Source organism: Marmota monax, unplaced genomic scaffold (assembly GCF_021218885.2).
Source record: "Marmota monax isolate L192 unplaced genomic scaffold, Marmota_monax_Labrador192_F-V1.1 WCK01_AAM20220418_F8-fsc00185, whole genome shotgun sequence".
In the NCBI taxonomy this organism is placed as follows: Eukaryota; Metazoa; Chordata; class Mammalia; order Rodentia; family Sciuridae; genus Marmota; species Marmota monax.
In genome coordinates, this window is record NW_026693278.1 from 3,542,832 (window position 1) to 3,566,617 (window position 23,786).

General features: G+C 46.8%; 1 protein-coding gene and 1 long non-coding RNA gene across 4 annotated transcripts; one reads left to right on the top strand and one right to left on the bottom strand.

Annotated features, from left to right (window-relative positions):
- Positions 1-1,030: 1,030 nt before the first annotated feature.
- Positions 1,031-17,224, bottom strand: Oasl (2'-5'-oligoadenylate synthetase like). 3 transcript variants are annotated; one of them, XM_046456480.2, is made up of 6 exons: positions 17,012-17,224; positions 12,826-13,108; positions 10,866-11,041; positions 6,165-6,406; positions 3,691-3,838; positions 1,031-2,044 (listed from the first exon to the last, which is right to left on the bottom strand). In XM_046456480.2, the coding sequence occupies exons 1-6, from the start codon at positions 17,207-17,209 to the stop codon at positions 1,544-1,546; spliced, it is 1,548 nt and encodes a 515-aa protein (XP_046312436.1). In that variant the 5' UTR covers positions 17,210-17,224; the 3' UTR covers positions 1,031-1,543. The 3 variants fall into 3 exon arrangements, with proteins under 3 accessions (XP_046312436.1, XP_046312437.1, XP_058439161.1); XM_058583178.1 differs by lacking the exons at positions 1,031-2,044; positions 3,691-3,838 and adding an exon at positions 3,856-4,990; XM_046456481.2 differs by lacking the exons at positions 1,031-2,044; positions 6,165-6,406 and having other exon boundaries at positions 3,728-3,838.
- On the top strand, positions 1,590-3,177 carry LOC131424636 (uncharacterized). Its single transcript, XR_009227991.1, has 2 exons — positions 1,590-1,729; positions 3,088-3,177. It is a non-coding gene; the product is annotated as an uncharacterized LOC131424636 (long non-coding RNA).
- Positions 17,225-23,786: the final 6,562 nt, after the last annotated feature.

A 23,786-nucleotide genomic window follows, 5' to 3' on the forward strand; every position in this document is an offset into this window, starting at 1 on the left:
GCTGAGAGCTCAGTTCATGGCCCCGGTAGCAGCAGAATTCTTGGGAGCTTGTTAGAAATGCAGAAAAGTCGGGCTTCACCACGAACCTTCCAGATCAGAATCTGCATTCTGAGAAGCTCTTCCTGTGATTTGTGTGTAAAATGTGAGATGTATTGTCCTGGCTAATTCAGATGGGAAACTCGGCAGTTTTCCAGCCCAGGACTTTTCAAAAAATACTGATTCCCAGCACTGACCCAAGACAGACAAATAAGAATCTCTGTGTCTAAGATATTCCACGGGTGAAAGATAAATCAAAATAAGTTTTGTCTTTTTGGAATGCTTTGTTTATTTCTTAGGATGAGTGTGTCAAAACATCATTCAAACAAATTCTCTGGCCTTGGATTTTCTATCAAAAAAAGAAAGAAAGAAAGGTAACTGCTCTGATCAGAATATTTGTGTCCCCCAAATTCCTGTATTGAAATCCTGACCCCCCAAGGATTTCAGGAGGTGGGGCCTTTGGAAGGTGAGTAGGTCATGAGGGGCAGAACCCTCATGCCTGGGATTAGTGGCCCTCATGAAAGAGACCTCCTCCTCACTTCATCCACCATGTTGTTGAAATTAATTAGTTGTTTATTTTAACATCTCTTCCACCATGTGAAGACACAGTGAGAAGCTGCCATCTAAGAACCAGGAAGAGGTCTTTACCACATAGCAAATCTGTTAGCACCTTGATCTTGAATTTCCCAGCCTTCAGAACTGTGAGAAATAAGCGTTTGTTATTTATAAGCCATTGAGTTCATGGTATTTTGTTAGAGCGACGCAAATGGACTAAGACTGATTTATTCAATAATTCATTCATTCATTTATTTATTTTCGGTACTGGAGATTGAATCCCGGGGTACTTAACCACTGAGCCACATCCTCAGCCCTTTTTAAATGTTTTATTTAGAGACAGTTTCAATCCTGAGGGCTCAAATTTGAGAGGTTCAAATGATTAAATAATACCCATTAGGATAGCATCAGCACCTGTGGAAATGAACGACCACCCAAATGAGAACAGAGGTTGTTTATTCACAACTTTCAGGCACTATCCTTTGCCTTCCACAGAGACTCAGGGCAGGCAGGAGAATGGGAAAGCTTTACAGTGAACCTGACAAATGATGAAGGCTTCAGGCATAGCATGATCAAGCTGGTTATCGCTGGGAAGTTGTAGGTGCCAACTACAAGCAGACTACCTCTGTGATCGGTTTGGGGAGCTCATTTGGTTTTCTCTGGTTGGTCCTAAATGGAAAGTGAGTTCTAGGTGGTGTGGGAAATTAGATAAACGGCAGTGATTGACTTAGTCCTGGACTTGGTTCTGGGTTGGCTGCTGTGGAGAATGTGGGTCAGAGTTTTACTGTCACATAGGATCTGGCCATGGGCCATTTGTATATTTAGTCTCTAGCACCTCTTCCCCTCCCCTACTGGCAGGGCCAGTAGAGCTGTTGACAAAGTCGGTGAAGATGTGGCACCGGGGCCTGGATTAGAAGACAGAGAGGCAGACAGAGAAGCTTCCCGGAGGAAACTAGCTGGAAGGAAACCGAGCTTCTCCTGCCTTCTTCTCGGACAGAGTGAGAGTGTCGCTGTCTCCGACGCCGTAGTAGTCCAGACTGAACCAGTCCTGCAGGACGTGGCCCCGGAACTCCAGGCGCTGCAGCTCCCGGAGCAGGCCCTGCCGGTCCTCGATCTGCTCCTTCAGGCTGCGGACCAGGTGGGCGGGCTGGGCGGCGTAGGCGTGGCTCCCACCGTCCGGGCTCTTCACAAAGACCTGGATCTCGGGGGAGACGGTGTCCAGCAGGCAGACGCTGGTGTGGGAGAAGATCCCGTAATAGGCCAGGGAGCAGTGACTGCGCAGGAGCTGCCGCTCGCCGCCGGGCTCCTGGAAGGACAGGCGCTGGAGGCCCGCGCAGCCCCGGCTCTGTCGGATCTTCTCCTTCATCTTCTTTATGGGCGCGTAAGGGTTCACCCAGAGGACGAGATCGGAGAGACCCCACTGCTGCACCGTCACCTGGATGTCTCTCGCTGACTGCAGGGAGGGGAGGGGGAGGGGGAGGGGAGGGGAGGGGAGGGGAGGGGGAGAGGGAGAGGGGGAGAGGAGGGGAGGAGGAGGGGGAGAGGGAGAGGGGGAGAGGAGGGGAGGAGGAGGGGGAGAGGGAGAGGGGTTATCTTCATGCTTCCCCACGTGCAAAAATTCCCTTCACCTTTTTCTTTGCAAAAGCAACCCAACCAGCAGCAGCAGCAGCAGCAGTAGCAAGCCTTTAGGGAGTCCCGGCCCCTTCCCGGGGCTGCGCGTCCCCTGCTCTAGTCTGAATGCGGTTTTCTTCTTACTGCAACCCTAGGAGGACGGATCTCCCAGGTTTTAGGGATGAAACCATTGTGGCTAAGCAGGGCTAAGTGGTCACTGGATATTAGTTCCAGAGGGAGTAAGGGCCCCGCAGTTCTGGGCAGGAATCTAGGTGGAGCGCTGCAAAGTCTTCTCATTTTTCCAGATAAAAATGTGTGCACAATTTTTTTTTTTTAATATTTAGGAAAAACCCAGAGGCATGTCATTTTCAGCATACCTGTAGGCCTCATGTGGTTGGTGAACCCCTGATTTGCTCTCTGTGCCTTATTATAGAGTCTCTGTTTTTGCTTCTGCCTTCTGCTCTGATGGGTCAGTCTCTCGTTCCTGCACAGAACCTTGCTCATTCCCACATCCCGTCCTTTATCCTTTAGTCTCACTCCAGCCCTCAGTCTAGAGTGTCCTTTGTTCTGAGCCTCTATATCTATATCAGAGCATCCAAACACACAAGGTGAGGTCTTTTGGGTTCACCTTAAGCCCTAGTTCCTTCAAGGAATCTTCTCTGGTAACTTTAAAATCACTTATATTTCCTTTTTTTTTTTTTTGGAGATCTACAAAGTCCTGGCTGTGAATCCTGACTTTGCTGACTCTGAGCAGTGTGACCTCGATTAATTGACTTAACCTCTCTGAGCCTCAGTTTCCTCATGTGTTAAATGGCAACAATAGTGATATTATTATATTATAATGGAGATAATGATAATGTTTGAATTTCCATTTTTTTTTTTTAGAATTGCCCACGAGGATCAACTGAGACAATCCCTGGATAAGCACTCTGCAAATTGTAAAATATAATATGTGGATTAAATAGATTATGATGATCTTTGCCTGTAGGTTTGGTACTGCATAATAACTTAGTAATTTCTTTTTTTCTGAGTATCCAGTCTCCTCTGGTAATTGTTCAATCAGCTTTGTGCAGTTTGTTTAGTGGACTTGCTTCCGAACAGCATTGGGTGAGTTCTTTGAGGCTAGGGACCACGTCTTATTTTTGTATCCCTGGTGCTGCCCCTCCCCCACTCCCAGCTCCAGTTCTGGAACCTAACAGCTGATTGAGTTGACTTGGCAAGCTCAACTCCTGCAAAGAATGCTCAGGGACATGGAACTGATTTTTTCAGTAGGTTATAGGGGGAAAAGAAAAAAAAGGAGGAGAATTTAAAGATGGGAAATCTGAACCTTAGTCAAAGAATTTTTCTAGGTTTATGGAACCAGTGGGCGGTGCACCGGGCTTCCCTCTGTCTCCCTGTAAAGTGCTATTCTTCATCGGCACAAAAGCAGATAGATCAACATCCCCTTCTGGGCTTCAGGCCTGTGGTGGACTCAAGAGGAGCCATTACCTTCACAGTCCAGGTGGGGACTGGGATTTCTCTGCTGTCATAGCAACAGTCCTGTTTCAGGCACTGTCTGGCCCTCTGAGCGACTAAGTCCCATCTGTACCCTTCTGCCACATTGTGGGTGGGGTCCACCGGATCCAGGATGATGGGCCTGCAACACAGGGACGGGATACCCAGGCTCCTTCTGGCTTGGGGACTGCGAGCCAGAGTAGCCTCCCAGCCACCATCTATTCAAACCACCAAGCCTCTGTAGGTCCAGGGCCTCCGGCTCCGAGTACAGGAGGTCCAGAAAGATCAGAGCAAGAGGACAGAGACCATCAGATTTCCAAAAATTCATCTCGGGGAGAGTTCTCTAGGTCATTGCAAGAAATTTTAGGATGGAGCGAGTGAGGCCTTAAAAGTCACACTGGAGCAATAACAGAGACCCACTCAGGCAGGTGTACCATTCAGAGGCAGAGCAGATGGTGCCAGTTTGAGGCTAGCACAGCTGAGTGGCTTTGGGTAATAGTAACAGTGCCAGCACCAACAGTGGACTTTCATTGAAGCTCTAGAGACAAACCCTCTGTACATGAACCTAGTTCACTCCGTACAACAATTCTACAAAGTAGGGACCAGTATTACTCTTGTTATGCCCAAGGGCATGCGAGGGCTACAGGTGAGAAAACGGAGGCACACACATCTCCCTGTTCTCAGGACTAGCAGCTAGGGTTCTTCCTCATTCTAATCCTACCGCCTTGACCCAGAGGAGGCTGGGCTGCCGCCAGGTCTCTCCTTTATATAAATGTTGAATGAATATTTCAACTAATGTCAGCTCAGTGTAACAGCCTGAGTGGGCCATCTGGGGAGCAGGGGTGGGTAAAGCCAGGCCTCTCACTCCAGGATCTTTTGTTCTGGGAGTCCAACTGGTGTGACAGAACCTGAGAGCAGGCTGCTGGGTGGACGGTACACTCTGGGCTCCCTGCTGGCTACAACCAACACTGGCCTCTGCTGCCCTGCTCCCTGGGGTGGTCCTGTCTGAAGGCCTAGGGGAGCAGTGCAGGCCCCCCCATGGGACTTGGGACATCTGAGGCAGAGTGGCTCATCCCGTGGTGGGGCACGTGATCTGCCACACAAGGCTTGTGACCAGGGATTGGTCTGGTTTCCTCTTGGGTTTGGCCCAGGGACGAGAGGGGGGCCCCCACTAACTGGGTTGAAGAAGAGGGCAGGATAAGGAGGAGGAGCGGAGGGGACTGGAGGGGGAACCCGGTGGTAGAGCACTGAGCACTTGCCTGGCTTGCAGGAGGCCCTGGGGTGGATCTCAGCACTGCCAGGAAAAAAGAGCAGAGACAGGCAGGGGAGAAGGGCAGAGAGAGAGAGAGAAGGAGGGAGGGAGGAGGAGGGGGGAGGAACAAGGAAAGAGAATCAGTCTCTAGTCTACCTAAGATCCTGAAGTTATTTTCCACCTGCAACTTTCTAGATAATCCTCTCCCCCTAAGGAGACCCCCTATTTTCCTTTGCATGTACCCCCCAATACTCACATAATGGAATATTACAACTTCTACTCTAAAGTATTGATCTGCTTCCCCCAGAAGCAGATCTCCAAATAAGGATTTGGCTTATTTGGAAGGAGAGCCCGGGAAACACTAAGAAAGGAGTGAGAGAGTGAGACAAGAAAAGGAAGGAAACCTAAGAAGAGGGACGGTGATATCAAGGTCATTACCACGGTAGCAGCTAGAGGTTTGTCCTGCCAGGGAACCCTGGGAACCCGTGTGGAAGAGGAGACCCAGAGTTCCTTCATCTGAGGTGAGCGGGAGCTGGGGCACTCTCACAAACTCCCTCCAGTTATTAGTTGAGGGCTATTCCAGAGGGGCTCCTGCTAGGGAGGGACCCCCCCCCCTCCCCAGGCAGAGGGGTGCAGGTGCTGGCACTTGGAAGCTGAGCCAGCTCTCACCGGAGCCATAAAAGCCAAGGGCATTCGAGGTCTATAGCAGTGAGCGTTTTTGCAGCATCTACCCCACACTAGATACGGCGGATCTTTCAAGCTGATTTTTGGTGACCCTTGTGGAACTCCTGTATGGGACCTTCCCATTGCATAGCAATGAGAAAATGACACAGCTGAGACTCAAACTGGAGGCTCCAAGAATCTTTTCTAATGCATCTCTAAAAAGCACTGGAATGGTCTCCTGAGGGCCAGAGGGCTAAGGGAGGGTGGAGGGGTTGTTTTGGGGACAAGGGAAAAGTTCATAACCCCTCACGGTGATCTCGGTGATCTCGACAGTCTGCAAACGTGAGACACTAACTGGAGCCATTGAGAATCTCAGGGTCAACTACTGTGGCAGCCTCGCTGTGTACTTAAGTCAATGCAGACAATTCCATACCATATTTCCCTCGAGTCTCTTCCCTCCCTCCCTCCCTCCCTTCCTTCTTTCTTTCTTCTTCTTCTTCTTCTTTTTTTTTTTTTTTTAATGTGAGACTTAGTGGGTAAGCTGGGCCCATACCTCTCTTTTTTGAACTGTTCTCTGACAAAGTCCTGGATGGTTGGGTGCTGGAGTGTGTAGTACTTGGTCCAGTAGATACAGATGAATTCATAATCCTGGAGCAGCTCCATCACTGTGCTGAGACCCTCGTCCAGCTTGAAATTCTCATTCTCCTGAGTCCCTGTTTCCCAGGCATAGATGGTCAACAGTTCAAGGGCATAGACAGGGGGCAGGTTGGCTCTGGGGCACTTGGCTCTCACGTACTGTTTAAAGAGATGGGAAGACAGAGAGACCCCGAGTTTATATGTGATGATGGCATTGGACTAGAAGCTGGAAATCCAAATTCTGGGCCTCATTCTGCTGTTTATTGGCTGTGTGGCTGTAGCCAAGTCACCTTCCCTCCCTGGGCCTTGGTTTTCTCATATTAGAATTAGAAGTTTGGGTTAATGCAGTGTTTCAATTGTTCTTAACAAACATAACTCCTGGCATGGAGTCGTGAAGAGGTGGCCTAAGGAGTGAGCTGGCTGGGACCTGCCACCAGCATCTCAGCCTCAGAAGCACTGTTTTAATTTGTTTCTACGTGCTGAGCTTTTGGGAAGGGTTTCTTTAAACAAAGGGCTTTTCACTAACAATTGAGGGATTGAGGGAGGTAATGTTCTATAGTGAACCTTGGGATAGACTTTAGGAGACATTATTTCCTATACCATTGTATTGCAGCCATACTGTTTGGGTGGGGTTGATTCTACTCTTTTCTTTTTAGGTGGAAACAATATCTTTATTTTATTTTTATGTGGTGCTGAGGATAGAACCCAATGCCTCATGCATGCTAGGTGAGCACTCTACCACTGAGCTACAACCCCAGCCCGATTCTATTCTTAACTCCAAAGTTGGCACAAACCGAACAACATAAACTTTTACCTCTTGCCAAGTGACTGATTCAAGAGAAGAGTGTGTAATTTGAGGATGATTCAATTAGAGCATAGTTCTTTTATTAAGTGATTGAAAGAAGAGAAGTCCTTTCTTGTGTGTGGATGTGAGGGCAGGAACAACTGTGGCCATTTTGCCACTACAAGGAAGACCAAGGCCCAGGGAGGGAAGGTGACTTGATCACAGTCTCACAACCAGTAGGTGGCAGAAATTAGAATTCTTTTTTTTTTTTTTTTGTATTTTTTTCTGTAACTTGCAAAACAAAACAAAAAAACTCCAAAAACATTTTAACTGACACTGATCACTTCCTGTCTGAAAAACCTCTCTAATATTCAGCCTTGTGCTAATCTCAGTTCCTTGGAAGGCTGAAATGGGAGAAGCATGGATTTGAGGCCAACCTGGGTAATGTAGTGAGACCCCCATCTTAAAAAAAAAAAAAAAAAAGCCTTTCAAACAGTCAGTTAGAAAGTGAAAATTTTTGTCAAATATCCAGCTATTGGGCTGGGGTTGTGGCTCAGTGGTAGAGCGCTCACCTAGCACGTGCAAGGCCCTGGGTTCGATCCTCAGCACCACATAAGAAATAAAATAAAGATGTTGTGTCCATCTACAACTAAAAAAAAAATAAATATAAAAAAAAAAATATCCAGCTATTGATCTGTGAAAGCAAAATTGCTCTTTCTTGTGGCCATTATAAATGAAGAGTGTACCACATCCCATAGTTAAACAGTAGCAGCAACAACATAAACAGCAACAAAAACAGACACAAGACTTTGACCTTAAAACAAACAAACACAGGAAAGCTACAGGGTCATAGGAAAGCCTTGTTCTAGTTTTCCAAATAAGTGGAACTTGGAGCCTTCCTAGAGGTCAGTGATTCCTTACAAAAAACAACTTTATCCCTGACCTAAAATTGTTTTTAATTGAACTCAAATTTATTTATAACTTGTTGTAGCTTTTCATGAATCCACACTTAATGCTCAATGTTATAAATCCTCATTAATCAATTATAATTTTGTTGGAATTTAAACTCATGTCAATACAATTTATTTTCTCCCCAAAATGTTGTTTTCTCCAATACCAGTGAGATTTTACATTCTTAAAACTTAGATATTCCCAAAGTACAGAATGCCTGTAGTCGTTCAGATGTAAGCTTTAGGAAAAATGAACCCTATACATCAGATAGGGTGTGCGTGTCTTGTAATTACTGCTGCTGGGGAGGCTGAGTCAGGAGGATCCCTTGAACACATAGTTCAAGACCAGACTGGGCAACATGGAACACCCTATCTCAAACCAAAACAACAACAAAAACCCACAAAAAATTTCATTCCTTAAGAATTTTTGGAAGACTATTTAAAAAAGACCTATGTACTCCTCTAGGGCTGATGTTCAGGGATGCTGGGTGGGTTAATCAGTCTTCTGTCTTCATAACAACTTAATAATCAACTTGTGAAGAAATAAAGTTGAGCGAGGCATGGTGTTGCATCCCAGTGGCTTGGGAGGCTGAGGCAGGGGGATGGCGAGTTCAAAGCCAGCCTCAGCAAAAGCAAGGCCCTAAGCAACTCAGTGAGACCCTGTCTCTAAATAAAATACCAAATAGGGCTGAGGATGTGGCTCAGTGGTTGAGTGCCCCTGAATTCAATCCCCAGTACCTGCCCCCTCTCCAAAAAGAAATAAAGTTGAGATAATTAACTTATAAAGAAAAGTTCATTTTTTTTCCAGTCATTGATAAACGTGACACCTTTATTTACTTTACATGATGCTGAGGACCACACCAGTGCCAGGAGGCAAGTGCTCTACCACTGAGCCACCACCCCAGTCTAAAAATGCTCATTTTGGTTCAGAATATTGGAGGCTTCAGTCCCTGACTGATGGGCCCCATTAGCTTTGGGCCTGTGGCAAGGCCGAACATCTTGGTGGGAGCAAATCCACTCACCTCCAGAGAGGAAAAGGAAAGGGGTGGGGTCGTCCCCTTCAAGGCCACACCCCCAATGACCCGAGTGCCTCCCACCAGGCCCCGCCTCTTAAACGGTCTACCTCCGATTAGCACTAAGCTGGGGACCAAGCCTGTAATGCACCAGCCTTTGGGGGACAGGTAAGGTCCAACTGTAGCAGATGCTATGACTTCCTCATATTTTGGATCTCTAACTTTTACAACCTTTCTAGATAATGATAAACATCTGAGAAAATAGTTTTCTACTGTCAACAGAGCCTAGCTATAGACCTTGTCATCTTGGTACTGTGTCTTATATATTTTATTGGGTTAACCCTTTTCTTCTGCAACCTGATTCCCTTGCAAATTCTCTGCAAGCTTTTACTTAATAAATGAGTTTCTTTTTTTTCTTGTTTTTTGAAAATTTCTTTGGGACAGGGTCTTTCTGTGTTGCCCGGGCTGGTCTCAAATTCCTGGGCTAAGCAATCCTCCTGCCTGCGTCTCCCAAGCAGCTGGAACTGCAGGTGTACGCCACCACGTCTGGCTATGTTGTTATCTCTAATTCTGATTCTTGTTTTGATTTGGTTGGGGCCACTACACCCCTGATGATATAATCTGTGAGTCCGGTTTTAGGTTTTGACCACTTGCTGGTGTCCATTTGGAGGTAGATGGCACCCATTTATTCCCTAGGGGACAGTAGTCAGTGGGTTTTGATTGTTCTTTCTTTATCTTGAGAATTCTGATATCTCTTGGGAGCCTCACACCTATTGTCTTACATGTTATTATGAATTTAAATCAATCAGTGTGTGTGGGGGTGTGTGTGTGTGTGTGTGTGTGTGTGTTTAAATACAATTCCCGGAAAAACAGTCCTGTGAGACTATGTGCTGGCTGACTGGTGTACTTTCTGTCGTGTTTATTTTTGTCTCATAATTAAAGTTGTAAAACCAAAACTGCTGGTTCATTTTGTTTTTATAAGTGAAAAAAAACATTTATATCACTTTTTTTTAATTAGAGTGGTCTCATTTGCTGTATAATTTATCTTTGGGCAATGTCTTTCTCCCCACTCCACTCCAGCGAACTTATGGAGTATAATTGGAAATAAATTCATGGGCAAAGATGAATATTTAAGGGAGGGAAAGGCAGGGAGAAGGGGAATTGCATGGATGGTGGAAGGAGACCCTCATCATGTACAAAATACATGTAATGAAGATGTGAATTTGGTGTCAACATATCTTATCTACAGAGATATGATAAATTTGGTATAAAGGTGTATTAAGAATTTTAAGGCAAAAAATAATAAGAAAGCTCATGTAAAAATAAATAAACAGATTTAAAAATAAATAAATAAATGTAATATAAATTTTTAAAATAAATATACATATACAAGCGCGCGCACGCACACACACACACACACACACCCCACGATGAATATTGACACCTAAAGGGACTGAGTCAGAATTTTACCAGACTTATTCCAAAAGCAGGTGACTTCATAGAAACAGACTGCTTAATGAAAGACAAATAAAACGAGAATGAACTACAAGGCTAGTGTTCTACACAGCTCTACTTGTGCACCATTAGATTAAACTCAGTAATGACCATGACACTGAGGAACTGGATCGTTGAGGGGGATGGATGTGGGTAGAATTCAAGGAGTCTTTCTTTCCTCTTAGGAGTCTTAGTTTGCTGGGATGGATGTGGGAGTGAAGGGCACATGAACTTGACATTAGACAGTAACCACAGCATGTCCAGCCCTTCATTACTGAAATACTATAGGCCACCTACTTTTCTCTTTCCTTCTCTTTCTTTTCCTCCCCTTCCTCCTCCACCTCTCCCTCCTCCACGCATCCTGGCAGCCCCCTTACCTGCTGGTACCAGTGTTTGACCAGCCGCAGGAGACTCTTCACTTTCGTTGGCCGATGTTTCACGAAGCATCTCTGCAGCTCACTGAAGGAAGGGGAGAAATTTCCAGGGTATCCACAGGCCTTGATCAGATTCACGTAGACCTCAGGGGGTGGCTGAGAGTTGGGGACAGCAGGCCCTGAGGAGAGAGGAAGCAAAGTGAGGTTGACTTAAGAAGCCCCCGAGGGATAAATAGTCTCTGGAGGAGGGCCGACTCATTCATTGGGGTGACCTTTTCAGGGAGACTTGAGACTTCATGTCCCTGGATATGAACAGTTTAGGGTTTGATTATTCTTCTTGTGAGATTCCTCCTCTGGAGAGCCAATGTTGGGCTTTCTATGCCTCAGTCCACTCCAGGACTATTATTGTCCTCCTTGGATGTCCCCAACACTGTCAGTTTTCCTTAACATCTGTTTTAGACCGCTTTCTAGTGATCCATTGGAATCTCTCAATATCAGAGAGGAGAACCAGTTCCCTGGCACCATCTTTCTTGATAAGATCAGATCTGTCTCTCTGACATCTTCTTCAAAGGACGATTCCATGCAGACGCTAATAGGACAATTCATAGGAGCTGGTGCACGATATGGAACCTGCTACGGTTTGGATCTTGAGTGTCTTCCAAAGTCCCATGGGCTCAAAGGTTTGGTTGCCAGCCTGTGGTGCTATTGAGAGGTGTGAGACCTTTAAGAGGTGGGGCCTACCGGGAGGAAGTTAGGTCTTTGGGGGCATGCCCGTGAAGGGCTATAGGGATGCTGCTCTGTGTTTCCTTGCCACCATGGGCCAACAGGCCTCCTGACCCCATGCTGCCGCCCTGATGTACTGTGCCTCAAAGTCCAAAGCAACAGGGCCAGGTGACCACAGACTGGAACCTCTGAAACCATGAGCCAAAATAAAACTTTCCTCCTTTTGGTTGGCTTATCTCTGGTATTTTGTCACTGAGTGACACAGAATTTACATCAGCTGGTATATTTTATTCCAAGAATCTAGAACTCTCTGCCTGAGGATTAACCATAAACGACATCAACCTAATGCTCCAAGAAGCAACGCTTAGCAAATGCCTTCCAAGAAGTTTGCAGATCAACACTCTAGTAGCCCTTCTGGGATAATGTTGAGATGTGCTTTATATTATTAATTCGAGTCCCACAGAGGCATGAAGCCCAGTTGTTAGGAGTGATGACTTGCTCAGTAATGTACCTTGTGTTGATTTCTCCCCTCCCCTGTCTTTTTTTAAAACCAGTGTTGAACCCAGAGATGCTTAACCACTGAGCCACACCCCCAGCCCTTTTTTAAAATTTTGAGACAGGGTCTCACTAAGTTGCTTAGGGCCTTGTTAAATGACGGGGGTTGGTTTGAATTTGCGATCCTCCTGCCTCAGCCTCCGGAGCCACTGGGATTACAGGCGGGTGCCACCACGCTCAGCTCCCTTCCCTGTCTCCATGCCCTACTTCCTTCCCAGGGTTGGATCATCTTCCTCAGGCCCTTCCTGCAGGATCTGCTGCTAGGATAGTCCTAACAAATGACAGACCTCTGTGCTACTTACTAAAACTCTTGGTTATTATTTTAGATCCTTTACTTCGTTAGGTCTCTGATCTTCCAGAATATCCTTTCTACAGGAAGACCCTTCCTGAGCACCCTTTCTGTGGCTACCCAGGGCACCCCACTCTTCTCCTCTGAGCACTGACCACCATTTATCGTCTGTTTATCTGTGTGATTCTTTGTTAAGCTTCTGTTTCCCAAGTTGGGCATCTTGACAGACAGAATGTGTTATGCTGGGTTCAGGGAGAAGCTCAGGCCCCAGCACAGGGCGTGGGAGCATAAATGAAGGACTGCAGGGTCTCCAAGGGATCAGGAGTGACAGGTGAAGAAGTTGGGAGTCTCCCGGAGAGAGCCAGTGTGGAAGTCATGGGCTTCCGCTCCCCTTACCCAGAGCTCTGTAGGCAGGCACGATGGTGATATTGATGGGTTCCGCGGTCCCCCTGGTCTGGATGGTGAAGTCGAGAGCACTGGGGACTCCTTGGGTTATTCTCAGGTCACTGAGCCCAAGATCCAGCAGGTCCTGGCAACACCACAGTTTTCCCCAGATCAGTCTCAGGACAGTTTGGTGGTACTTGGCCTCCTCCTGGAAGCTGTGGAAACAGCTCAGGAACACCACCAGTTCCACGTCTGCCTCGCTCCTGAGCACTGTGCCATTCCCAAAGGAGCCCACCTGCAGGAGACAGAGGCCTGTTACCGGGAGGCCCTGTGCCCTCTGGGAAAAGCGGTGCATTTTCCCAGTTTGTGCATGACCACCCTGAGGGATGGGTGGGCAAGCTGAGATGTCCAGAGGAAGGGTCACTCACCCAGAGTCACTCAGTTTGCAGCCTGACTTCAGAGCCTAGGCTGCTTATCTATTCTGCACTGCATGGCTCCTGAGACCCAGTCTTGTCCCCCTGTGGAGGAACGCCTACTCCCAAGGAACACAGGGTGAGCATCTCAAGTCCCCAAATCAGAAATCCAAAACGCTCCAAAACCCGAGCTGTTCTGAGAGCTGACATGACATCACAAGCGGACATTCCACACCTGACTTCATGTGACAGGTCACAGTCAAAACAATTGTGCACTCAAAGTATTGTATAAAATTATGTTGGGCGTGGTGGCACAAGCCTGTCATCACAGCAGCTCAGGAAGCTGAGGCAGGAGGATCTCGAGTTCAAAGCCAGCCTCAGTAAAAGTGAGGCCCTAAGCAGCTCAGTGAGACTCTGTCTCTAAATAAAATACAAAACAGGGCTGGGAAGGTGGCTCAGTGCTTGAATGCCCCTGAGTTCAACCCCTGGTAATTCCCCTCAAAAAATGATATTCAGGCTATGTGAGTAAGGTATTTATAAAACAGAAGTGAATTTCACGTGTAGGCTTGGGTCCCACTCCCAAGAAATCTCATGATGTACACGTAAATATTCCAGAATCAGAATATTCAGGACCCTGGAACACTTCTAGTCCCAAGCATTTTCAGGAAGGGATTCTCAACCTGTAATAATGTCTATTCTGTAGCATTTGAGGACTTGAGGGTGTATATCTGAAGAAACTCAATGCATTAAAAAGCAGGGAGCAGGTTTGACTATTGAAGTAGAGCCGTGAGCTGTGGAATGGGGCAGTTTGACTTTGACTGCGACTCTTTTGCCCTGTCTCAGCTGTGTGATCCTGGGCTGCTCTGAGCAGTGAGGGAATCTGAGCCATTGGATTACTAGGAGGATTAGATAAAATACTGTATGCCAAGGGCATGGCGTGGTACAGGAAGTCAGCAATGTATTTCTCTTCCTGTTTGTGTACTTGACTTAGCTAATCCTTCTGCCCTCTGGGAATCCATTTCCCATCTGGAATGGAAGGAGACTGGATGATTTTTTTTTAATTTTTTTGACCAGGGATTGAACCCAGGAGCACTTAACCACTGAGACACATCCCCTGCCCCTCTTTTATTTTTTTACATTTTATTTAGAGACAGGGTCTCGCTGAGTTATTTAGGGCCTCACTAAGTTGCTGAGGCTGGCTTTGAATCTGCAGTCCTCCTGCCTCAGCCTCCCGATCTACTGGGGTCACAGGTGTGTGCAGCACTGCACCTGGCCTTTGCCTGGATGATTTTGAGGGGGAGCTTTTAGATATTCTGAAATTCTAAACTTGCTCTCTGAGCCCTGCTGCCTGATAGACAAAGCCCCCTCACCTCTCTGGCTCCTCTCTTTCTCATCTCTGGAGGAAGAATGGGTGGGGAAGGCCAGACCCCAGGGGGGCTACATTTCCTTGCAGATGGAGTCACTGCACATGGATTACAATTCAGCTGTGACAAGCTGAGCAGGCCTTGTGTCTGGCACCACTGGAAGCACTTTATGTATATTACCCCTTTAAATTCTCACACTCACTGATGAAGCTGGGAATTACTAAGAGAATTCCCCAATGTACAGATGAGAATACTGAGGCTGGGGGGTGTTGATCAACTCGCCATGCCTCCCCCAGTCAGCCAGGAAATCAGATGAGTTAGAACACCAGTAGCTGGCGGCTCTTCCTCCTCTTTCTCCCCACAACCTGAGTCTGTGAGTCACAACCTACTCCTAGTAGGAGGAGGAGACACCTGCCATCTTTCCCCCACTTTACTGGATTTCAGACTCAGCATTTCCACTTCATGTGAGAAGGTTGAAGTGGATACTGTGTGGGGGCGAAGGGCAATGCCCCTGGAGACCATGTCTACCCCGCCTTTTCTGCTTTTCCCAGTGGTAAGATCCAGGCCGAGAAGGAAGAACAATCTAGAGCAGGCTTCGTGACTTGCTTCCATTGGAGCCATTTAAGCCCACTTCTTTCAAAGGCAAAGCATTGGCTCATGCAGAGGGCTCAGACTGCCAGGTTTTCAGAAGGTGGGAGGAAGGGAGAGTCTAGAGTCTAAATAAAATACATTCCGTCTCACTGGTCATTATTCTTTGGGAGTCTCTACCTTTTAGGGGTTTTAGGGTAGGATCGTGGTCTGTAAGAAAAATCGGATGGTCTATAAGAAAAACTGAGGCTTGTGTAAATACCATTTCCTGCCATCAGAACTTAACCTGCTTGTAGCACTCCTCTCCCCCCCCCCCCACCTCATCCCCTCCCTTCTTTCTCAGAGTTGTCTGGAGGGGGTGGGGACTGCCCAAGTTCCCCAGGCCCAAAAAAGGCCTGGGCCAGGGTTACAAATGTCCTTCTGTTTTTCAGCAACTACCCTGCACTGATCTAGCCTGCTTTTGTCCCATTTGCTTGGTGAAAGAGAGGTGAGGAGAATCATGTGCTCCAGACAGTAGATGAGAGGAGATGGGATAGCTAAGGTCATGCAGCAGGCAGGACAAAAAGCCACAGCTCAAACCCAAGACTGTCTGATGTCAGAATTCGTGGTTTTGCACTTCTAAATCCATGTCCTCAGCCTCCTGGGCTGCCTCTAAAGGGAGAATTGGAGTTCTAGACTAGGAGTCAGTAAGCCAAATTCTAGTCTTGCTTTTGCCACCAACTTGCTGTGTGACCTTGGGATATCTTTTACCCTCTCTGTGTGTCCATAGTGTTTAATGAAGGTTTGGCTGGGACTGATTCTTCAGGGCCTTTAGAGCTCTGGCCCTTTTAAATTTTGATCCTAGCTGGTATAGGAGGTGACATGAATCACGAGAAAATGTGCTTGGGGAAAAATCCTAGTGAGGGGGCCCGATCCCTAGCTGTGGAGTCAAAATTCAAATCCCAGCTTCAATACTAGTTGTGTGTCCTTGGGAAAGCCACCTCACTTCTCTGGATCTCCATTATAAAATCTTCTTATTCTCAAAAACTAAAGCTTGTAGAAAAACAGAAAGAAAACAAAAAGATATATCCAACCTGGTCAGTTCCACACACACAAACTCCCTGCTACAGCAAGAAACTTTGTCCCTGAATATTTCAGCATTGTGTCCACAAAAAAAAAAAAAAAGAAAAGAAAAGAAAAGAAAAGAAGAGAGAGAACATTGTCCCCCATAACCCAAAACTACTATCACACCTAAGAAAATCAACACTGATTCCCTCATGTCATCTAATCTCCAGGCCATGTGAAAATTTCCCCAGTTGTCCCCAAACCATATTTTACAGATCATTCACACCAGGATCCAAAGACCTCGAATCTGGTTGTTATGCATCTTAAGACCCTGAGTCTTCATTGTGCTCATATGAAAAATGGGAAAAGAACCATCTCTACTTCATAGGATGCAAGAATCAGAGATGACATGATCTTAAGGGATCAGGCCCTCAGAACCCTAAATATCAACTATTGAATCTAACATTATTATTATTCGGTACTGGGGATTGAACCCCGGGGCTCTTAACCACTGAGTCACATCCCCAGCCCTTTTTTATATTTTTTAAATTTAGAGACAGCGTCTTGCTAACTTGCTGAGGCTGGCTTTGAACTTGCAACCCTCCTGTATTGGCTCATTCTTAAGGCAGCGGTGTAGTGGGGCTATGGGCAGCTAGCTGGGGTGTCCTGAGACGTCAGCAGTGTGGGCCAGGAATACTGAGGCCAGGGGTCCCCGGTATCCTCAGGTAAGTGGGCTCTTGTGCTGGGCGTCCCCTGCGCTGGCCAGAGGACGGAGGGGCCCAGGCTTACCTTGACCACCTTCAGCACCCGCGCCTCCGGGTCCAGGGCGCGCTCTCCCTGGAAGGCCTCCTGCCTCAGGAACTGCTCCACCGTGTGCACGGCCTCCAGCACCTCCTCTTTCCATCCCCGGCTGGGCTGCAGCCACTGAGCCACGAAGGAGTCCAGCCTGGAGGCTGGGACACCGTACAGCTCCTGGGCCAGGGCCATCTCTGCCGAGGGTGACACTGCTGGGCAAATATATAGCCACCAGCCCACCCAGCTCCCGAACACACACCCCCTTCTTAAGGGGGCTCCTCCCCCGCTGACCTCAGACCCCTGAAGGATAAAGGACGGGGACAGAGAGGAATCCAGGGGTGAATGTGCTGCTTTTCTTGGAAGACCCCCTTGCGGCAGAAGGTGCAGTGTGCTGAGGGGACACTGGGCTGGGGCCCGCAGGTCTGGGGCCACCTTAAGAGGGCTGGCGTCCTGCCAACCTTCTTGCTATTGGTTTCGATTCTCAATTTCTAGAGTTTCCTTTTTATGACGTTTAGAAACTGAAATTGGCTTGAGTTTGACCTTATAGAAGCACCTCCCTAATAGATTAGGGTTGGATGGAATCATCGGTTTAATTGTCCCAACTGGTTAAAAGGAAACAGAAACATGGAAGGAGAAGAGCCTTGCTTGTGGTTGGGTAAAGAAAGAGGCCTCAGGAATTAGTGGGGATGACTTTGAATTCCAGTGTGCCCTTCACCAGATTCGTAACCTCACTGACCCTCACTGTCTTTATTCATAAGGTAGGTTTAATGATAATACCTACCTTGCCAGGCATGGTGGCATGTGCCTATAATCCCAGTAATTTGGGAGGCTAAGGCAGGAGGATTGCAAGTTGGAGGCCCAGCCTCAGCAACTTAATGAGGCCCTGCACAACTAAATGAATCCTGGTTCAAAATAAAAGATAAAAAGGGCTGGGGATGTGGCTCAGTGGTGAAGGGCCCCTGGCTTCAATTCCTGATACCAAAACCAAACCAAACCAAACCAACAATAATACCTACTTCATAAGGTTGTGCTAATGAAGCATGAGAATACTGATCAGAGGCAACACTCAACTCTCAACGGATGCAGTAGTTTTAGTTCATTCACTGAACATTTATTGAGTGACTGCTGGATGCTAGGCATTGTGCTAAGAAATCTCTGAAGTTCCTGCCCCACAGGGCTGGCTCCCAGAGCAGTGGGGTGGATTCCTGGGGTCCAATGCCATGTGTACTCAGTCACAAAAAGGACATGACAACTTGGCAGGGAACCAGGCAGAATTTCTTTGGGGTCACAGGTGGTGTTGGCAGACACCGGTCTGACATGATTCATAAAGACTAAGAATCAGGTCCAAAGGACACAGCGGAGATAAAGGCGGAGCGGCCTGAAGAACCCGGATGTGTCAGGGACTTAGGCACTGGATGTGCCTTGACGTGGGGCTGAGGTGGGGAGAGGGGCTTGAGGGTGGAGGCCAGAAACGGTCCTGGAGTGCCACTCACTCATCTGCTCACTTAACAAGTAATTTCTGAACACCTACTATGTGCCAGGCAGGTGCTGGGGATGCAGAACAAAAAGTCCCTGTGTGCAGGGCGCCTGTGCTCTGGTGGTGGAGACAGACAACAAGCAGGACGAGTCGGTGAAACTATAGTGAATCAAAAGGGATGAAAGCCAAGCAAGAAAAGAAAGGGTTGTTTTAATCCGCTCGTTTGCTACAGTGACTAAAAGACCTGCAAGAACAATGAGAGGAGGAAAAGTTTATTTTAGGGCTCAGGATTTCAGAGGTCTCAGGCCCTAGACAGCTGGTTCCACTCCTTGGGGCTTGAGGACATCATGGTGGAAGAGTTGGTGGAGGGAAGCAGCCCATATGGTGATCAGAAAGGAGAGAGAGAGAGAGAGAGAGAGAGAGAGAGAGAGAGAGAGATCTCCACTTGCCAGATACAAACTATAGACCCCACAGGCCCCTGCCCAGTGACCGACCTCCTTCAACCACACCTACCTGCAGTTAAGGCTCTCCCAACCCAGCCATTTCTCCTCCAAGCCTCTTGCATTGAATCCCATGTGAGCTTTTGGAGGACACCCCACATCCAAACCATCACAGGTGTTCAGTCCTCTATGAAGTGGTCAGGGAAGGCTTATGGAAAGGAGCTATTTGAACAAGACAGTGAAGTGAAGAGTGAACCATATGTATATGGTTAATTCCCAGCAGAGCAAAGAGCAAGTGCAAAGACCCTGTGGTGGTAATGTGCTCGGTGGGTTTAAAGAACATCATTGTGCCTGGAATGGAGCTCAAGGGAGGAGTTGAACGAGGATTAGGGCTGAGTAGTAAAGGGCAGGGAGGCAAATGGTTTTGGATTTTTTTTTTTTTTTGGTACCAGGAATTGAACCCAAGGGTGCTTAACAACTGAGCCATGTCCCCAGCCCTTTAAGTTTTTATTTTGAGATAGGGTTTCACTAAGTCACTTAGGGCCTCTTAAATTGCCGAGGCTGGCCTCAAACTTGTGATCCTCCTGCTTCAGCCTCCCGAGTTGCTGGGATTACAGGCAGGTGCCACTGCCCCTGGCATGGTATTGGATCTTGGAGGCTACTATTAAGACTTCTTTTTTCATCTGAATGAAATGGGGAGCTATTGGAGAGTTTTGAACAGAGGGAAGGACATGATCTGATTTCCGTTTCAATGGGAGCCATCCCACTGGCTGTGAAGGGAGAATTAGATTAAAAGCAGGGGTTGAGAGGGGAGGTGAGAAGGGAATCAGAGGTGTGGTCAGAGGGTTAGTGCTACTGTACTAGTCCAGGCAGGACATATGGTGGCTTGGATCAGAGTGGTGACAGAGAAGGTAGGGAGAGTAGTGTGATTTAAACAGAGAAAAAACTGGAATATATCCATATACCATCAATTAGCTCTAACAATTATCAACCTATGGAATCTTTTGATGATACACCATCCACATCTTTCCTTCGGTATTGTTAGGAATGGAATCCCAGGTTCATCATTTTGATGGATCTATTTTGACTCTAAGGCTAGGTCTTGTGGATTGATAGAGAGTAATCAATAGTGAGGGGAAGATCAGAGTTAAGATGTGTTCTAAGTCTGTGGGCTTTAGCAATCAGAAGGATGGAATTGTTCTTTTTTTTTTTTTTGTACTGAGGAGTGAACCCAGGGGAGCTTAACCACTGAGCCCCGTCCCCAGCCCTATTTTGTATTTTACTTAGAGACAGGGTCTCACTGAGTTGCTTAGTGCCTCTCTGTGGCTGAGGCTGGCTTTGAACTTGTGATCCTCCTGCCTCAGCCTCCTGAGCCACTGGGATGACAGGAGTGTACCCCCATGTCTGGCTCTGGAATTGCTCTTAATTTAGGGGGAAATGTGGGGCAAGGGTGATGTGTGGGCGTGACGATCAAGAGCTGTTTGGAACTGATCTGAGGTGCCCACTAGAGATCCAGGTGGAGACGTGGACGAGAGTTGGATGAAGGAGTCTTGATTTCAGGTCTGGACTTGAGATACAAATTTGGGAATCACCAGCATAGAGGTATTTAAAGCCACGAGACTAGAGGAGAGAAGGAGTGTAGAGCAAGGAGGGAAAGGGATCAAGCACCAAGCCCCTAAGCCTTCAATATCATGCAGAAGTTGAGAGTTGCAGAGCTAGCAGAGAAGAACGAGAAAGAGTGGTGTGGAAGCTAAATGATGACTCTGTTTTAAAAATGAGGAAATGAACCACTGGGTCAGCCCAGGTGAACGGGCTCTGAGTCTATCCTGGGGACAGTGGTAGATGAGAAGAGTGACTCATGACAAAGTTAGAATCTGGAAAAATTGGTCTGGCTGCTTCTGTGGTGAGGATGGATTTTAGGGGGCAAGAGCAGATGCAGAAAGGTGGGTCCAGACTCTGTCCTGTGGTCCAGGCGAGAGGCACTGGTGGCCCGGATTAGGCTGGAAGCAAAGGAGCTCAAGAGAAAGGCTTGGATCCTAGCTCTCTTTTGAAGGAATGGTGGACAGGAAAGGGGTGTGTGTGTGTGTGTGTGTGTGTGTGTGTGTGTGTGTTTTGATATCAGGGATTGAACCCAGGGGTGCTTAACCACGGAGCCACATCCCCAGACCTTTTTTATATTTTAGAGACAGGATCTGGCTAAATTGCTTAGGGGTCTCACTAAATTGCTGAGGTTGGCTTTGAACTCAAGATCCTCCTGCCTCAGCCTCCTAAACCACTGGGATTACTGAGCCCGGTTAGGTGTGTGCAGTTTTATGGGAGATGTGGAAGCAGAAGCCAGGTTAGAATGAGTTTAGGAGAAGTGGGGTGAAGGGGGTGGAAACCAGAAGTGCAGATAATCCTTTCAAGAAGTTTGTCAACCATGACAGTATTGCAGTGTAAGCTTTCAAACTGGCTAACCCCAAATGGAAAGCATCATGTTTTTTAAAATATAATAAATTCCAAAAAGTCCTCATGCTTCTACTGTTTGATCATACCGTATTAAAATAATATTTTAATATGATTTGTAATAGTAAAATAATTTGATTTAAATTTAAGTAAAATTTAAATTGAATTATTTTAAAGTAACAATAAAATAATGTAAAGAGTAGTAGAAATTTCACAAACTTAAGTCAACAACAAAATAAGACTCAGTGGGATGAGGATATAGCTTAGTTGGTAGAGTGCTTGTCTCGCAAATACTAAGCCCTGGGTTCAATCCCTAGCACCCCCCCCACAAGTAAGATCCCAACATTTTCATATGTTTATGGTGACAGAAGATGAACTCTGGGCTGGGGTTGTGGCTCAGCGGTAGAGCACTCGCCTAGCACGGGCGGGACCCGGGTTCGATCCTCAGCACCACATAAAAATAAAGGCATTGTGTTGTGTCCATCTACACCTAAAAAATAAATATTAAAAAAGATGAACTTCAAGGCAATATAAAAGTCATTCACATAAGAACCATTTAGACCTTATATATTATTTTTTTGTTCACCTTCAACAAATCTCTGAGGGTTGAACAGCTGTCAATCATTTGATCATTAATGTATCAGATGCCATTTGAAAAAAATATATAATCAGGATGACCTGAGTTTATTCACATGGTCACTATTTATCCTAATTTGTTATACATGATGGCAGAATGCAAGTCATTTCATATCACACATATAGAGCACAATTTTTCAAGTCACTGATTGTACACAGAGTATTTTCACACTATTCGTGTCTTCATACATGTCCTTAGGGTAATGATGTCTGACTCATTCCACCATCATCCTACCCCCTTGCCCCTTCCTTTCCCCTCCCTCCTATTTTTTAAATAATGCTTATTTCTCATGCTAGAAGGTAGAACAAAATCCCTTCTCCCGATTCAGTATGGAAGATCAAACTTCTCATATGGCAATGACACCACAGTCTCCAGGTAGACATATAACAGCCTGAATCACAGCTCTCTCCACATAATGTTCATGTGAGCCTCTGTTTCCTATCAAACTTGAGCAGTGGTTAACATTCTAAGCTTCTTATGATCATGAACTAAATGCCAAGCGCTCTGTGCTAATAATCCCAGAAAATACTCAAGAAGTAGCAGCACCCAGGCTCCAGAACTCATATTCTGATTGGCTTAGCCCAGGTAATGGGCTGAGTCTCTCCTGGGCCAGGTGATCACCCCTAGTCCAGTCAGTTGGGCAGAGGGTGAAGCATTTGAAGTGAAAAGATGAAAGGAACCCAAGTCTGGAGCTCAGGTCAGTGTCCACTGGCGGAACCCAGAGAAGGTGGGAGAGGAAGCTCTTCCTTGAGATGGTGCACGAGAGCTCAAAAGTTCCCACTGAGGTTGTCATGGTACCCGAACTTCCCTGGAAGTTGCCCCCTGGACATCATTTCCTATCCTCTAAGCCTTGAGATCCTCATGTGTAAAATGAGGAAGCGTTTTTATTTCTACTCGTTCCTCCACTTCCAGGGCAGCTGTGAGGATAAGAATCAAATGACATTGTGCCTTCGTATTAATTTTGCTGACCTGCTGAAACAGATCTTAGTCAAAGTTATTTTTTCTCCTCTGTTCTTCCTGGGGACCGAACCTAGAGGAGCTTTGCCACTGAGCCACATCCTCAGCCGTTTTCACGTTTTTTTTTTTTTTTTCTTTGAGACAGGGTCTCACTAAGTTGCTGAGGCTGGCCTCAAACTTGTGATCCTCCTGCCTCAGCCTCCCATCTCACAAGGAACTGTGTCACCATGCCTCGCTTTAGTCAAAGGTCTTGGGACAGAAAAGATACCAATTCTGATGTATTCAATGGTGGCTGCTTACCCGACTGAGATGTTGAAGAAACATAGGAGGAACTTGATAGAAAAAAAAAAATGTCAGGATTGACATTCCCCATCTTCTCTTCCTAGGGATGGGAAAGGGCCTTTGATCCTGTCTCTGGCTGTGTGTGGTTCCATTCTCTGGGCTGTTGACTCTCTTTACTAAAATATGGGCTTGGGTGGAGTTCTGGTTTCTGCCCCGGTCCTGAATGCTCTTCTGTTTAACCACAGCAGGAGCTCACTGTACCTGGGTGCACTCTCCAGTGCTCCGAATCTGATTGGTGAAGGAGAGCAATGGATGGCTTCTATCCTGATCACCTTTGGCCCAGTTAGGGTTAGACAGAGAGGAAAGCATCATTGGCTATGAGCATGGAGACCAGATCCACCACTCTAGCATTGTTTTTTTTTTCCCCAAAAAATATAAGACATGGGCTCAGGGGTACCCCAAACAATGTGGGCTCCAAGATGGCATTGGACCAAGATCCTCATAAAGACAATAGTGAAGGATTCAAACACA